The sequence below is a fragment of the Salvia splendens genome, chromosome 22, assembly GCF_004379255.2.
Source record: "Salvia splendens isolate huo1 chromosome 22, SspV2, whole genome shotgun sequence".
In the NCBI taxonomy this organism is placed as follows: Eukaryota; Viridiplantae; Streptophyta; class Magnoliopsida; order Lamiales; family Lamiaceae; genus Salvia; species Salvia splendens.
Window position 1 is genome coordinate 6,859,579 of NC_056053.1, and position 16,531 is coordinate 6,876,109.

General features: G+C 39.8%; 1 protein-coding gene across 1 annotated transcript; it reads right to left on the minus strand.

Annotated features, from left to right (window-relative positions):
* Window positions 1-4,191: 4,191 nt before the first annotated feature.
* Window positions 4,192-4,763, minus strand: LOC121786194 (histone H3.2). The gene has a single exon (XM_042184773.1). The coding sequence runs from the start codon at window positions 4,687-4,689 to the stop codon at window positions 4,279-4,281; it is 411 nt and encodes a 136-aa protein (XP_042040707.1). The 5' UTR covers window positions 4,690-4,763; the 3' UTR covers window positions 4,192-4,278.
* Window positions 4,764-16,531: the final 11,768 nt, after the last annotated feature.

Sequence of the window (16,531 nt, forward strand, 5' to 3'; positions counted from 1 at the left end):
TTCATCTGATATCAGAGATTTGAGTCACTACAATAGTTAGGAGTAGACGAGAAATTATTGTTGATTAATTCTCTTTAAATATGAAGAAATAAGGGCATGTGGATATAAAATGTAAATATAATTGAATGAATAATAAGGTCGCAATTTAAACAAACCCCAAAAATCCTAAAACGGCTATTCCTTTCGTTTTATTTGAGATTATTTTTTTCATCTTTTTGCGAATTCCTAGTTACAAATGAAGAAATATGCAACAAAAAAATATAATGCATCGAGAATTTGTTCTTGTGCCGGTTTTAAAATTATTGATATTTTTAATTCATTTTCAAATTTAATGATATTTTTTTACACTGTATAGAATAGACATAGCATAGGAATTCAAAGTTTCTAAAGGTAGTAGGTAGTAACATCAATATGATAATAAATGCCAGTAAAATTTGGTATGAACTGTGAACTATACAATGCTTCAATCATCTCAATGAATACTACACCATGATCAAAAGCAAATGAATTCGATTCTAAACGTGAGGGAGCTTGAGGCATCTATAGAGAAGAAAGGGATGGTATGAGAACAAAATTAGCAAACCACATGGCACCAAAATCAGATCTAAATATTCCTTTCGATACTTCATTGCTTTTTGAAACTAATTCATCCAACCCTCAAGATTATACTGTAGTAAATTTTTACAATTTAAAGATCTGGGTGTAGTGAGAATCAAACACATTCCTCTTTGCCCCATAAAATATGAGACTTCCTTTTTCTTCCGTCCCTTGCATTTCATTTATAAAAAGTTCTCTCAAATTTATTACCCATACATAATTAATTTCTTTATCAGCATATACCATTAGCTTCTACTATTAAACATTAATAATAATGTGGGTCACACTATTCACTAATATTATTTTAACTACTCTTCTTCTTCTCATATATGTTACTTTATCAATCATGCATTCATTCGGGTGTCACCTAAATGTCCTTATTTTTTATGGAACGAAGGAGTACAAATTTTAAGCACAAGACGATTTTAAAAGTTAGTATTTTGGATTATTTGAAATATTATTTTAGCCATTCTAACAAAATACAGTAGTAATATTCATTTCATACTTATACTTCTACTAAATACGGCATTATGCACAAGATATTATGATGTGACAAACGCTCTATATTTTATTAGGTCTAGACATGATTTCAAAGTCATTTTTTAGTCTCGAATTAGACAATTAAATTCGAAGAAATGTTACACGACAAATTACGAAATTAGACAACGAATTTCGAAGCAATATTACACGATAAATTACAAAATTAGTTGTTTACCATTATGAAAATAGAGGGAAAAAAGGGATCTTGAACTGAATTTTTAATCTTAAAAATGGCTACAAAATAAGGTCTTATACTTCAAATCACAACGCATGTAACACCCCAAGTTTCGCTTTAATGCTATACCGTCCTCTAAAAATAGATAAACTTGTAAATGACATGGGGTTTTAATGTGCAATAGGTAAAGTAGTAGAGAAATGATAAAAAGTAAGAGAGAAAAGGAAAAGAAGTGGAAGGAATATTAGTGAATTGTGAGGTCTACATTATAAAATGATGTGTACGATTATTATTTGTTGAAAATTTTTCATATTTAAACTTTGTCTAATTTTGGTGGATGGCCCAAAGTGGTAAAACTATTCTATTTTTATTAGGACGGATGGAGTATTATACAAATTTCATATTTATAATTTGGTACATTTGTTAAGATTAATCCCTCTCTCTCGGCTAAGATGACACATTTCTTAGTCGACACAAAATTTTATGAGTTGTTAGTTAATGTGTTTAATTTGAAGAAAAAAAGGTGGATATAAATATTAAATGGAGAGAGAAAGAAAATTGAATATTTTAAATTGAAGAAAGAAAAAAATATGGTTGGTTGTAGTAATTAGATCGAAAGAATTACTTTATTATTTTTTTAAAAAATGTACTTTCTTCGTCCGAACTAAGTTAGGGCACAACTTTTCGGGACGAATATTAAGAGATTGTGTTAAATTGGTTCATTGAAAATAAAATACAATATGTGAGTGAAACAAAGTATGATAGATAAACTTCGTTTCTTTATAGTTTAGGCAAAACTTTTCGGCACGGAGTTTAAGAAAGTGATGTTGAATGTGTTAAAAAAATAGATAAAAAAGTAAAAGAGGCAAAAAAAAAGTAGAGAAAATAAAGTAAAAAGTGAATAAAGTAGAGAGAATAAAGTAAACAAGAGTAAAGTAAGAAAGAGAAAAAAGTTACTATATAGGGAAATGACTCAACTATGAGAAAACTTCCCAAATGGAAAAATGAGTTAACTATAGAGAAACAGATGGAGTATAAAGGAAATAACTCAACTTAGTTTGGACATTTCAAAAAAGAATGCAACTAAACTTAATTGGGACAGATGAAATATCATCTTATTTGAGACAAATTATTAAGAAAAGTGTATTGTTATAGTTGAGACGAAGGAAGTATTATAGATCAGTGCCATGAATCTAATAGAGAATTGGGCTCATACGTACTCCATCAATTGTTACATTTTTCCAATTTTACAAATAATGCAATTAGGGATGTCAGTTTAGCCCAAGCCCGATGGACTGGTCCGAATAACCCGCTAAATTTAGAGGGTTAAGGCCAAAAAATTCGGTAAGCAATCGGGCTAATCGGCCCAGCCGAACGGGCTAGCCCGAAACCCGCTGGGCTGAGTACTCCCACAAAATAAGTTCTTAGCAGCATGATGCATCTTGGTTGAAGCACTTGGAAGAAAATGTCAATATATACAACAATTACAAGTGCTGAAAACTCAATCCCCAATCAACATATACACAACATATATACACAGGTTATTCAGCAGTCGAAGCTTACATTATACCCTTTGGAATTAGCTCTCTTAAGCATTGCTGATGCAGAAGACTCATCCTCATACCTAACCGATTTGCAGCTCAACCTTGTAGATGGGCATTTCAAGATCCCTTTCAAGGGCTTCTCCGAAGACCCTGTGTCATCATCGCTTCCACGGACATCTTGACTGGACAGATCATCACTATCTCCTATCCGAACCAAGACGCTGCCCACGCGTTCAAGCCTGCCCGTCTTCTTCCTGTTCTTGAACAGCCCTTCCGCGAAGGAGCCAAGGGAGTTCAAGTTCTTGAGGAACGAGCTCCGCCTGCTGGGCGATGCAGCTTCAAGCTTGGAGCCATCTGCATTCAGCAGTCCAAGGCCGATGATGCTGGTGATGAAGAGCCTGCATATGGCGGACTTGACGGCGTGCCTCTCTGCAGAGGAGGCGTCTGTCAACCCAGCCATCCTCTTGATCCCGAGGATCCTCCTTGCCAGCATAGGAAGGTCCCATTTCCTGCATTTGGGCTGATTAAACGTCTCAGCAGCCAAATAGCCAACATCGACCTTCCTCGTTTTCAGCCCCAACTCCTTGAAAGGGAACAACTCCCTCTTCTCAGGAATCCCGAACGCTACAAAGTGAATCCTCTTGTCCGAGAGGAACCTGCAAATCGAGGAGGGCAGAGGCTCCCCTGCTGCAAACCTAAGAATCACACAGCCAACGCCAAAGCACAACAACACGAGCAGAATGGATGGATCACGAGGGTGGCGCATAACATCCACCCCCACAACGGGAGGGCGATCCCAGATCTTCCCATCCGGGAAGAGGAAATCCATCCTGCATAGATGATCAAAATCCTTCGGCTTGAAGGTAATCCCTTCCAGCTTCACATCAAACCGGTCAGTTCTTAGATAGACCTTCCCCCCCATTTTTCTTCTTGCATATATAAACACAATTCACAAATGAGAATGTTTATGTATATATACAGACACCAAATCAAAGTTTTCGATAATCGAAGCACTAATTCACGACGAAACAATGATGGTAGGGGGGAATGGGGTTTATGGGACAAGGTTTTTACCAACCTGCAGCAGTATTCAACAGATAATGTGAAAAAAAATAGGAATATGGATGATTATGCATAATTTTAGCCTAAAAACAGGAAACATGTTAAAACCACACAAATTTAACAAATCAAATTACCAAAGTGTGACAAAGTAATTCATACTAGGAAAAAAATCATAGGATATAATGAGACAAAATCAGCATTAGCCACTATTGATAAACTTAAACAATCAATCAACAGAGAATTAATTCGGAAGATAGATTAGTAACGAATCAATTGAACATAAAATCATAAACATTCATTGACAAAGTGAGAAAACGTTACAATTTCATTCAATCGATAAACAAAAGCATCTAATCAAAATCAGGCCCTCTCTCCTCGAATCCTCCTAGCCAACTGAATGTCCTTGGGCATAATCGTGACTCGCTTCGCGTGAATAGCGCAGAGGTTAGTGTCCTCGAAGAGTCCGACGAGGTAGGCCTCCGCCGCCTCCTGCAGCGCAGCCACAGCGGAGCTCTGAAACCTCAGATCCGTCTTGAAATCCTGAGCGATCTCACGCACGAGCCTCTGGAACGGCAGTTTTCGGATCAGAAGCTCGGTGGACTTCTGATACTTTCGGATCTCACGGAGAGCGACGGTTCCGGGGCGGAAGCGATGGGGCTTCTTCACTCCGCCGGTGGCGGGGGCGGACTTCCTGGCCGCCTTGGTCGCGAGCTGCTTCCTCGGCGCCTTTCCGCCGGTGGATTTGCGGGCGGTTTGCTTGGTGCGGGCCATTGATGAGAAATGCTAAGGTTTTGGATTTGGGAAATTACGCAGAGAAGATTGAGAATTTTGAGTGAGGGGAAAGAAGAAAATGGGGGAATTTTATAATTGGTGCTTTCAAAATTGTGGCGGGAGGTAGAGCTGTGTGAGCCGTTGATCGGTGCTTTATCTGACGGATGGTTTTTATGGAGAAGTTGATTCGGATTGGTGATGTGGAGTTGCTTCAGATTCTTGACGTGGCAATCATATGTGTCCTTTTGCAGAGGGTTTTAGGCCGTTAGATTGTAATTAATCTATAGCTGCTATTTGTACTCCCTCCGTCCCATTCAAAATGATAGTCTTTCCTTTTTCATTTATCCCAATCAAGATGACCACTTTCCAATTTTATAAATAACCTACTCTTTCCTCATTAAAATATTCAACTATATTTTTCCTCTCTACTTTATTTCACCTACCAACACTTTCTAAAATCTCGTGCCACTCAAGAATGTGGTCATTTTAAGTGGGACGGAGGGAGTATTTAGGAAGCCTCTAAATTTGGAAAATTAAAATCCGTTGTATGAGGCTTAAGTTATTTATAGCATCCGCAGCAATGCTCTTGGGGAAGAGCAGTCGCCGTGCCGTCCGCGCAGCGAGTACCATGCTTGTTGCTGTGCTCTTGCCGACGGCACGGTCGTGCTCAATATCAAGAGCACCGTTGTGCCGAAGAGCATGTCTATGTGGCGCCTCCTGATTGGGCTCATTTTTATTATGTTAATTTTTTTTAATTCATAAAAAATAAAAAATAATCCGGAAAAAAAGAATATATATATACATATAGGGAAGCGTTATTCTCTTATTCATCCCTTAGATCCTTTATTCTTCTTAATTTGGGTCGTTAGATTTCATTCATCAACGGTCCAGATGATCTGCATTATTACACTATAATGATGCATTATTAGTCGGTGTGCATTATTCAACTGAAAATCTGCATTATTACACTGTAATGGTGCATTATTAGTTGGTGTGCATTATTCAACTGAAAATCTGCATTATTATATGACATGTGGCACCAATATAACCGTCGGATGACAAAATCGTGGGGCTGAAATTAAAAAGAATAAAAACAAAAGATACAAAAAGGAAATGAATACATCCTTATATATTCGGATTCCAAAAAATATACTATATCTCTTTTTTTCAAAATATTTTGATTTTTTTTAAAAAAAAATTATCTCAAAATCATCTATAAATACCCACATTCATTATCCATTCTTTACGTCATATTATTTCTCATTCATACTTCAAATTTTTTTCATTATGAATTTAACTATGTAATTTTCAATTTTTAGGATTTTAATTATGTAATTGTAAATTTTTTAGTAATTTGTAATCGTATCTCAAGTATTTTTAATGCATTTTAATATTGTGGAAATGTTTTTAGTAATTGAAGTATTTAAATTGAATAATAGAATGGTGGGACCCTTGAGCATGCTCTTGCGGAAGAGCATGGATGTGGGTGTTGTACTCTTACGAAAGAGTAGAGAGTAAAAAATGAATAGAGAGTAAAATAAAAGTTAGTAAGTCATGAAAAAACTTATTTGTAAACAATCTTAACCATACAATAATAAGAACAAAAGAGAGATCATCAATTGATGATTTATGTTGTATGCATATGCGCAAATTCAAAATTTTTTTTATGGTTTTTGTCTTCTTGGCTCCCTTTCGTCATTTCGTTGACATTAGGTGTTTTTCTTTGCATGAAAATAATGGAAGTGATGAAGTTGGAGACGAATGTTTAAAGTTGTAGCTTCAAATTATTATATATAGTCAACAACTTATGTGATTTCTTTATTTGTAAAAAACAAAATATTATAGCCTAGTCAGAAAAATAAAACAAATTAACATGAAGAAAATACTTAGATATGAACTAATGTCATTAAAATATAATGATCTTCAAAATAGGATTTAAAAGTGCTACTTGCCTTTTACCATCTTTTGCACAACTCTCTCTCCACTACCTCCGACTCACATCTTTGTCTCTTCATCTTTCACTCTCTCGCATAACACCTGCTCCGCCTCATTTACGGTTTCCACCAGGGACGGAGATACCGACGGCCAAGCCACCGCTCCAGCGAGGGCTTGGCCGGAACCGGAGCCATACCCCCCACTATGCAGTCGCGCCCAGCCAGATTTCCGCCCCGGCTTCGAATGGCCTGAATTTCTATGTATAATGTGTCTGCGAGTCTGCGATAGCGAAATTGGAAGAGGAAGAGCCGAAGAGGCGAAGAGCAGATGAACAGCAGATCCCCAATTTGAAGAAGACGAAACCGCAGAAACCGCAGATCCCCAATTTGAAGAAGACGACCCATGATGAAATTGGGCTTCTAATTGGGTCATTAATTATTTGTATTGGGCCAATAGATACTACTCTGCTAATAGGCCAAATTGCATAAACAAAATTTGTTTTTTTGTAATGGGCCAATAGATACTACTCTGCTAAACGGTATTCAGATCTTAAGTAGTACCAGAAGTTGACCTAATCCCTAACAAAAAGCAGCCACTAATTTGCTTCTAATCATATTAATTACTTTACTCTTTACCTAATTCTGTTTAAATATCCTTTACTTTCGGGAAATGGGTAAATCTCATGCTACAGAAATTAATACAACTTTTGGAAAGTCAGTCCTATTAAATTTATGTACCAAATTTATAATACAATTATATCTCCTCCTCAAAACATATAAGAGGCAGCCGCACAAATTTACTTGCCACAGATTACAGCAGCAGCCTACTAAAATCTATGCATAAGTGCAATATTTAGCCTCTACTTGCAGAAAATTTAGAGATTTGATTCTTTAATTGTGATTTAACTTTTGATTTTAAATTAATAGTTTGAAATTTGAAATTATTTATTTATGATTTTAACCGTGTTGCTTGAATAGGAAAAACCTAATTAACTTTTTTGAGAATTGAGAAAATAAAAGTTTTTGAATCATTACAATTTGATATATAAAAATATGTAGTTGTGACGTGAATTTGACATAAATATTTTCTTAATGTAGTTTCTTACTTTCTTATTTCTTATACAAGTAGTAGATTACACACTGCAGAGGTGATTTAAAATTATCTAATGATTCTAATTAATTTTGTTTATTCTTGATTGCAGTTATGCATCGATATTTTAAAAAAATCAAGGAATGATTCAACTTCTAGTTCGAGTATTGCAACCTCGAATCCGACTGTGAACCAAGATGGAATTAATGTTGCGACCACTTCTGTTGAGAGAGTATTTTCTTCGATGAAATTTATCAAGACTGATTTGAGAAACAGAATGGGAGATGGTTGGATGAATGATATCTTAGTTGTAGACACTGAGAGGGAAATTTTTAACAAAATTGAAAATGAGGCCATTCTTCGACGGTTTCAAGAAATGGCGTCACGTCGAAAACAATTATCATCTAAAGCCTCATAAAAATTGTAAAGACAATATATTTGAATTGAAATTATTATTATTATTATTATTATTATTATTATTATTATTTTTTTTTTTTAAAGATTTGAGCACCGGCTTATTTGAAAGTCTAGTTCCGTCCCTGGTTTCCACGATGATAAAACATGTATTTATAGACAAAGATCACCAACAATTTCTAAAACCTTTCAAAACAAATATTAATTTGATATAAATAAAAAACGTTAGAAATCATTGGTATAATCATATTCAATTCGTACTCTTAATTGATTATTATTAGCTTAATTTGGCAGTTTAAAAAACATCCAAGATATGAAATGAATTAAAAGTAATCGATGGGAACAATCATTGTAACTGCTACATTAAAATTTTCCACAACTAAATTTATTTAATCAAAATTTATTTTTACTTAAATTAGTAGTTTTTATTTATTGCATTTACATCCCTTGCACAAAATAGTTATTCAAAACCTCCCAAAACTCGCCTTTTATATATGTATATATAGATTCGTTGAGTATTCACTTAGCATCAAAAAACGTACTAAGCATTTTGCAAGTGCGAAAGCATGCAAGGATTGTTGGGAATTTCAAACTTCATCTAATGATATACAACAAAAAATATGGATAGGATACCGATGTTGTGAAAGATCTAGAATTATAGTTAATATTACATGTTAAATATTCAATAACACAGATGTGCGATCAAATACTAACTTTTTACAGTAATAACTAATAACTAAATATCAATTTTGTATGTTAAAAATATCAACACAAAGACATAAATTTATCAATCTTTCTTGTGTTGATAAATTATGTCTTTATTTTGATATTTAAGTCTACATGTTGTATTGATATAATTATGTCTTTGTGTTGATAATTTTAATACGCAGAATTAAAAGTTATTAGTTATTACTTTAAATTAATTAGCACACTAACGCAACCCAACAAACACAACATGTAAAGAAGTTACTTGTTTCGTAGTAGTTTTATTTTTCGTGATTGATGGAATCGCCATTTGAAATCGCTATTTTGAGTATCCACATGCATTGTCAGGCCGATGCAAGAACACTTCTCAATATAAGAGCATCTCTAGTAAGACTGGACGTCAAATAGCCCTCACATAGCCTTCACACTGCCACATCATCAGCACTACAATTCTCCTGCCACATCAGCTTGCCACATCAACTGGACATCAAATAGCTCTCACATAGCCTTCACACTACCTATCCACATCACTAATAACAATTATATAATTTAATTTACACTCGTATCAACATACGGAATTTAATTTACGAGACAAATACGGAAAATTCGAATAATAATATTAAAACTTAAAAGTACAATAATTTTAAAAAAAGTACAAAAATTAAAAAGTACATTAATTTAAAAAAGTAAAACAAAATCACTCCTCGCCGCCGTCCTCGTCTCCGTCGTTGCCCAGCGTTTCTTCACCGTCGTTGCCGCCGCCTCCGTCGCCACCTACGCCGCGGCTATTCCCGCCGGTGTCCCTCCTCATCGCCTCCAATTCTTCACGCTGGCTCTGGAGCAATACACGAAGAAAATCCTTCACCTCGGGGTCCACCGCCGCTTGGAAGTCGGCTAAGGTCTTCACCATTTGAGCGCGTGTTTGTTGGCGCGCGAAGAATTTGAGCTCCTCGGTAGACCTGCCGAGGGGGGATGTCGAATGGACCCCCTGGGAACTCGGGGTGCCCCCCCTCGCAACCTGTTGCGCCCGCCTTTGGCCAACCGGGCGAGGTCGGCGACCGAACGAACGAGGAGTCGGGACCTCCTGGGCCGTCTCGGGGAGGTCTGTCGAACCACCGCTGCTGCCGCTATAATCTCCGGTATAGTTCAGTTTCTGCCTCTTCGGCCAGCCAGCGTCGACGCCTACCCGGAATTTCTCCGACTCGTTGAGCACAACGTAGCAGTTCCAGTAGGTGAACTCATAGTACTTCTTCTGCGGATCGGGGTAGGCTCTCTCCACAATCCTCCTGCAGTCTTCCTCTGTTTGGCCACTGGTCTACATGCGGAGGGCGTTGGCGTACAAACCCGAAAATCGAGAGACGCCAGACCTGATTCGGTCCCAGCACTTCCGGACCTCCTCCCCGGTGCACGGTCTCCCTTCAGGGCAAAATGCCCTGTAGGCTGCGGCTATCTTGGCCCACAAGTTGACGATCCTCTGGTTGTTCGAAACGAGAGGATCGTCGCAGACACTCACCCACGCCTTGGCAACCGCAACATTCTCCGCGTCCGTCCACTTCCTCCGGCCTCGGATTTCGGCATCCGGCTGCGACGACTCGCCGACCTTATTGGCCTTGCCCTTCTTCTTACCCCGCCCTACTCCCTGGCTTTGAATGAGAGTTTCCGGAACCTCGTTAATATCAAAACCCAAGTCCGCTAAGGAGAAGGTCTCCGTATACTGTGCATCCGTTGGGGTCGATGTGTGCGAAGAACCGGTGGAAAAATCAAAAGTCGGCCGATAGGCGTTGTCCCCCCCCGTGCGTCCCCTGCGCAGGGGGAATCATCTGCTGCGCCGGTGGAATCATCTGCTGCGCCGGTGGCTGCATCCCGGGTGCCCCCCCCGGCATCATCTGCATAGGGGGCTGCATGCCGGGTGCCCACCCCGACATCATCTGCTGCCACGGGTACATGTTGTAGTACCCGGTCATCGGAGGCCAACCACCTCCCCCGGGAGTCGGGGGCGTCTGAGACCCTACACCGGGAGGCGGGGGAGTCTGAGACCATCCCCCGGGAGTCACTGGAGTACCTTCGTAGTTGTTCTCCATTGCTCGTTATTGATCTTGAACAGAAAGTAAGGTAGAGAGAGTACTCGTTAAAACAAGTGGTGCGAATGAAAATGACGTTCAAAGCGCGTATATATAGTGTTTTCGAAATTTTTTTTTTTTAAATCTGACGCCGGTTTGACGCCGAATAGGGGTCCTACAATGGCGCCGTGAGGATCGGCGTCGGAACCGGCGTCATCGCGCGAATCGGCATGGCCACGCCGATTTCGCCGACGCCGGTTCCAATGGTTCGGCGTCAGAACCGGCGTCGGCGAAAAATCGGCGTCGCGATTTTGACGCCGGCATTGGAGATGCTCTAATAGTTGAAGGAAAGAAAGCTAGGAATACTCTATAGAACTATCTGATGTTTGAAATTGATCGTCATTTGTTGTGTAACTTAATCTGTCGCGATTCTCTAGAAGATTTTATAGTCAAGCAACCTCCGAATCTGCTTCATTGAGGAATCTTGATACGGTCCATAGGTGGAATAGAAGACACTCTTGCTTGTACACCCTAATTTCATCAGCACAATTTGGTAAGTATTTATCAAAATTGAATTTGGTAAGTAGCTCTGTTTCTTGTTCTAAATATTGGAGTTACTGAAGGAAGTAACACATACGCTTATATTTCTCTACTTCAAACTAAGCAAGGTAAATAATTTCCTTAGAATGTAATCATGTATTACTTCAATGTATTGGTGTTTGTTTTTAGAGATCATTCTTGTAACGCCCCGGAATTTTAATCCTTCTTATAAAATAAATCGAGTGTATTAGCATAAATTAATTTCTGGTTAGGAGAGGATTAATCGCAGAACTCTCGTTGGATCTTCCAAACCGGAATGATTTAAGCGTTTGTTGGGAGAATAAAAGTGCAAGGAAATTCTTTGTTTTAAAGAATAAAAAGCAAATGAAATACTTTATTAGAGTAATGTGGAATACATGTGTATAGTAAAATATAATTGTGGAGGCATAAAATTGGAAATGGTAGCCAATCCTACTCTATGGAATTAAAAGCTAAAAATGGAGATAAAAGTTGAGTTTTCTTTGGCCAAGGAGGGGCTGCATTAGGAGATCCTTTCCCTCCACTCTTCCTCTCCATCTTCTCGAAGATTGGGCACCAAGAGACTCCAAATTTTGTCAGCCAGGTACCTACAAGGAAGGAGCAAAGACAAGGAAAAAGGTATTAGATTTTAGCTACACAAAGATTTAAAGATTGGAACCTTGTTAAAAATAGAAAATGCCAAGCCATAATGGAATGTTCACCACATCATCACCCTGCCATGGTCTCAAGTATGGACAAGGAGTAGGATACCCCTCAATCTTCCAATTAAGGAATGAGACAAGGATAGGCAAGAAGTGAGCTCATCACTATAGCCTTTTAGAAGAAACATCAAGCACCTCTTGCTCCATCACCGAGGCTGAGGAAGAACAGCCAAGAGGGACAGCCACACATACACCAAAGTAGTAAGGATAACGTAAACATAAAACTCAAAAGGGGGCTGAGCTTGAAACCGGAAATAGGAGCCCCAAAGCCCCATAAGCTGCCACAAGGAGCCAAAGGAATGGCTTATAAATACAGCCATCCCCTCCCCACTCCACATCTACATTCTGTCAAATTTGCACAAGGCAAGGAGTGCGGCGGCAGTAAGGGGATAAGCCGAGAGGATTCATCGAACTGAGGTAAACCCCATAACTATAACCTTTCGCATCATGTAGTTCAACCACGACACATAGCCATGAACATAGAACTTAGCTTGGGAAGGGAGGGCCGCAGAGCTCTTGTCGCTGGAACAGACGGCGGCAAAGCCAACGGGCAAGCCGCTGCCACGACGGCGATGGGCGGAGACCCGTCGGTCGGAGAATGATGTCAGAGGAGGCGGCACTGCCAGGAACGGCAGCGCAGGGCGGCGGCGCTATCGAAGGAGGCCAAGAGAGTGGCTGGAGCTGCTGCGAATCGACGAAGAGAGCGGAGCGGCGTGACAGCCGCATGCACTTGCGCAACGGCTACGCCCTAAGGGCAGCCTGACCGAGTGACGCGACGAACGGCGGCGCGAAGTAGAGGTCTGACGAGAGAATGGCACGAGGCCCGATGGCGACGGCGGAGGAGCCACGTGTTCCCGGAGAGAGAGCACGCGCCGCCAGGGACGACGGCATCAGGCAGCGACGCCGTGGCAGAGGCGACACCTCCTCTCCGTCAATTATTTCGCCAGAATGAAGGGAGCCACTCTGGGCGCGAGTTCGTCGGAGAGAAGGGGCGAAGGCGGCGACTTCTCCGGAGAAGTCGTGAGGAAACCGCCGCTGATCGGAGAGAGAGAGTCACGGTGGAAGGGAGTATATGGATGTATTTGGGCCACCTAATGAGATTGGGCCAATGAATTAATCCTTAAAGGATCTTGGACTTGGGGAATTAATTAGTGGGTCAATTCCAATTCATTAATCAAGCGGTGCTTTTAGTTGGGCCGAGAATAATTGTTGGGCTTGAGAATTTTTTTTGGGTTTGGAATTAATTTAAGGAATTGAGCTTGGAACTTAATTAATTTAATTCCCGAATAAATTATTGAGTTTCCAAAGATGGAAAATATTAAAGTTGAGACGTGAAGGGCCGACCGGCGTCGCCCCGCGACGCCATGGGTGGCCTTAAGAAAAATCCTATAAAAGCCGAGACTAAGACGTAGGTGTTATCCTATAGGATGCATGCATTCTTTTTCAGAAAAATAGTTCAAGTACTAATTAGCGTGTTACGTTATTTATTTCTAAAGAAGAGTTTATTCAAGGGCAAGTGAGGCCAAATGAAGATTTTTAATCGAAGATAAGCATACCAGGTGGGCTTTCTTTTAATATCTAGCACTATAGTATGGATATAAAGTAAATGTTTTGAAGTTATGAAACACCTTTTTCTCAAAAATGGATATGGGATCATTTTAAAGTTGTTGTCATGCCATAAAATGTTTGTTTTCGAGACCTGTCTGTTAGAGATATATGTTTGTTGGTTTTGGCTACGCCAAAACGTTACGATTTGGAATATAGCGCGCAAGAGTCGGGAGCCATCCTAGAGAGGTTGGCCGGTGAGGGTACTGTTGAAGGTGGCCACCTTCTCAGACATGGCAGGATACACCAAGAACTTAGACTGATCAGTCGGACTTTTAAGATCACAAAAGAATTTAGTATGCTCGGGCATTTTTAAGAAAAACCCCCGTGTGATACTGTTGATGGATGACAACTTATATATGTATGTTTTGTTTTCGGCACGTGTCCACTGAGTACTCATGTACTCAGCTCTGCATGTATTTATAAATGTGTAGGTTGAACGTCAAGAGGAAGGAATATTGATCGAAGTCGATGCTATTAAATAATCAAGTGGATTTCTCCACGATTCGTGTCTTCATACACGAAGTCGTTTAGTAAGGACCTATTCCGCTGTACTTTTGTCAAGTGAGAATTCCAAAGTCTCACCTTCGAACTCTGATTTAGTTGATATGATGAATTATTCTATTTTGAGATCTTGTAATCAAATACTTGGTTTCTAATTTAGGGTATCAATTGATTGGCCTTTCGGCAAGTCCCTTGAGTTCTGTCCTCGTTTCGTTAATTCCGCTTATTAGTCACGGATTTCCCACTTTTGCTATCATTAGCAAAGTGGGGTCGTGACAATTCTTTACTCAGATTTATTTGTTTGTACAACAACTTGTGTAAAAAATTATCTTAGTTGCTTGATTAATATAAATTCATAATGGAACTTGTGTTTCATGCGAATAAAAAACTTGGGATAATAGATTTGGATTAACTCCAATGTTTTATGGCTTACTGTAGCTATGGCCGCCACATCATTAAACATGCATATTGTCATAGTACATTTCAGTTGTGAGTAGTTTTGTTCCTATAATCTAATTCTTTGACACTATGACTGGAGGTTCAAGACATACTACAAAAGCATCACACACGGATCATGATCATTCTCCATGAATTGTCTCAACTTAATAATGGTTCTACGCGGATTAGAAAGAACTAGACAAGTCGCTTATTTTTTCATTTGGCATTCATACCTACCCAAGACAGTCATCTTACCAGATTTGATAGGTATTACTGATCAGGATGATGGTTTCGCGAATTTCTGATGTTAGTAAATGCTGGTAGAGAATAAAGACTACGACACAGAGATTTACGTGGTTCGATTTACTGAGGTAAATCTACGTCCACGGGAAGAAAAGAGGGCAGAGTTGTATTGCTTGATCTGTTTTCTACAGCTTACAATACAGACTTGCTATTTGATCTTTGATCTCTAGAGAACTTAACAGAACTTAACTTTATCTATCTGATCTAGGTTCTATTTATACATTGAACCAAGATCGTGGCATGCAGCACCATTTACTAGGTAGTGGATGTCGTGGAGATCGTGGCGATCTTGCATGGGTCCACTATCCTGCATGAGTTAATGACTGCTTGACACCACTAAATAGATCGTGGGTGTAGTGGAGGTGGAAATCCTGCATGAGTCCACTATCTCCTAGTTCGGTCGAATACTGAGACCGAACTGCTGAATTATTGCCGAGCAGCTTTTGCCGATCTGAGAGTAGAGCTTGATGCTGACCTGAGCAGAGTTTGATTGGTTGGCTTTTACCGAGCTGTAGGCTGGGGCCGAACTCTTTGGTTGTGCCGAACTGAACTCTTTAGTCATGCCGGACTGATACTCTTTAGTCATGCCGAACTGATACTCTTTCTTGGGCTTTAGGCTGATGGGCTTGTTTAGTACGTACTCCATCACTACCCCCCCCGAAAAGTGAAGTGAATCACTTCGGCATTCTGGATAAAGGTACGGGGTAAGTTGATGTTTGTCCTCGGTCTTATGAAGTGAACTCTTCTTTGACCGGACTTGGTTTGTGTCCTAATTTGGCGAGTTTTATCGCTCGGATCGGACTTTCCGTTGTCCTAATTTGGGGATCGGACTTTCCCTTGTCCTAATTCGGCGAGTTTTATCGCGTGGATCGGACTTTCCCTTGTCCTAATTCAGGCAAGTTTTATCGCGTGAATCGGACTTTTGTTGCAGTTCGTTTCAGACGAAGTGCTTGATTCTTAAGCTGAATTGTGGTCTTGTATCCTCTTTAGAAGCTTGGACTTCACAATCGTTGGCTTATTGCAGTTCGTTTCAGACGAACTGCTTGTTTAAGCTGAATTGTGGTCTTGTATCCTCTTTAGAAGCTTTGACTCACAATCGTTGGCTTGTATATGTTCTAAGAAGGGGATCAGCCTTCGAAGAACAAGATACCTCAGTAACATTTGTAAGAGACGACACGCACAGAGACAGACAAAACACACAGACAAAACGCATAGAGACAAACAAAGACCAAGCAAACCAAAGAAAGCACATTGACCGAACAGGACTCAAGACTGACTGACCGGACTGTCTCTTACAAATGGAACTTCTTGAGGTTGGAAATGTGCCATGTTCGGGGTACCTGTTCTCCTGACATGTGAGCCAATTTGTAAGACCCTTTGCCGAGGACTTCTGACACCCGATACGGACCTTCCCATGTGGGTTCGAGCTTGCCCAGCTTTTCTGCTCGGCTTACTTCGTTGTTTCTCAAGACGAGATCTCCCACTTGAAATTGCAGCTTCTTCACCCTT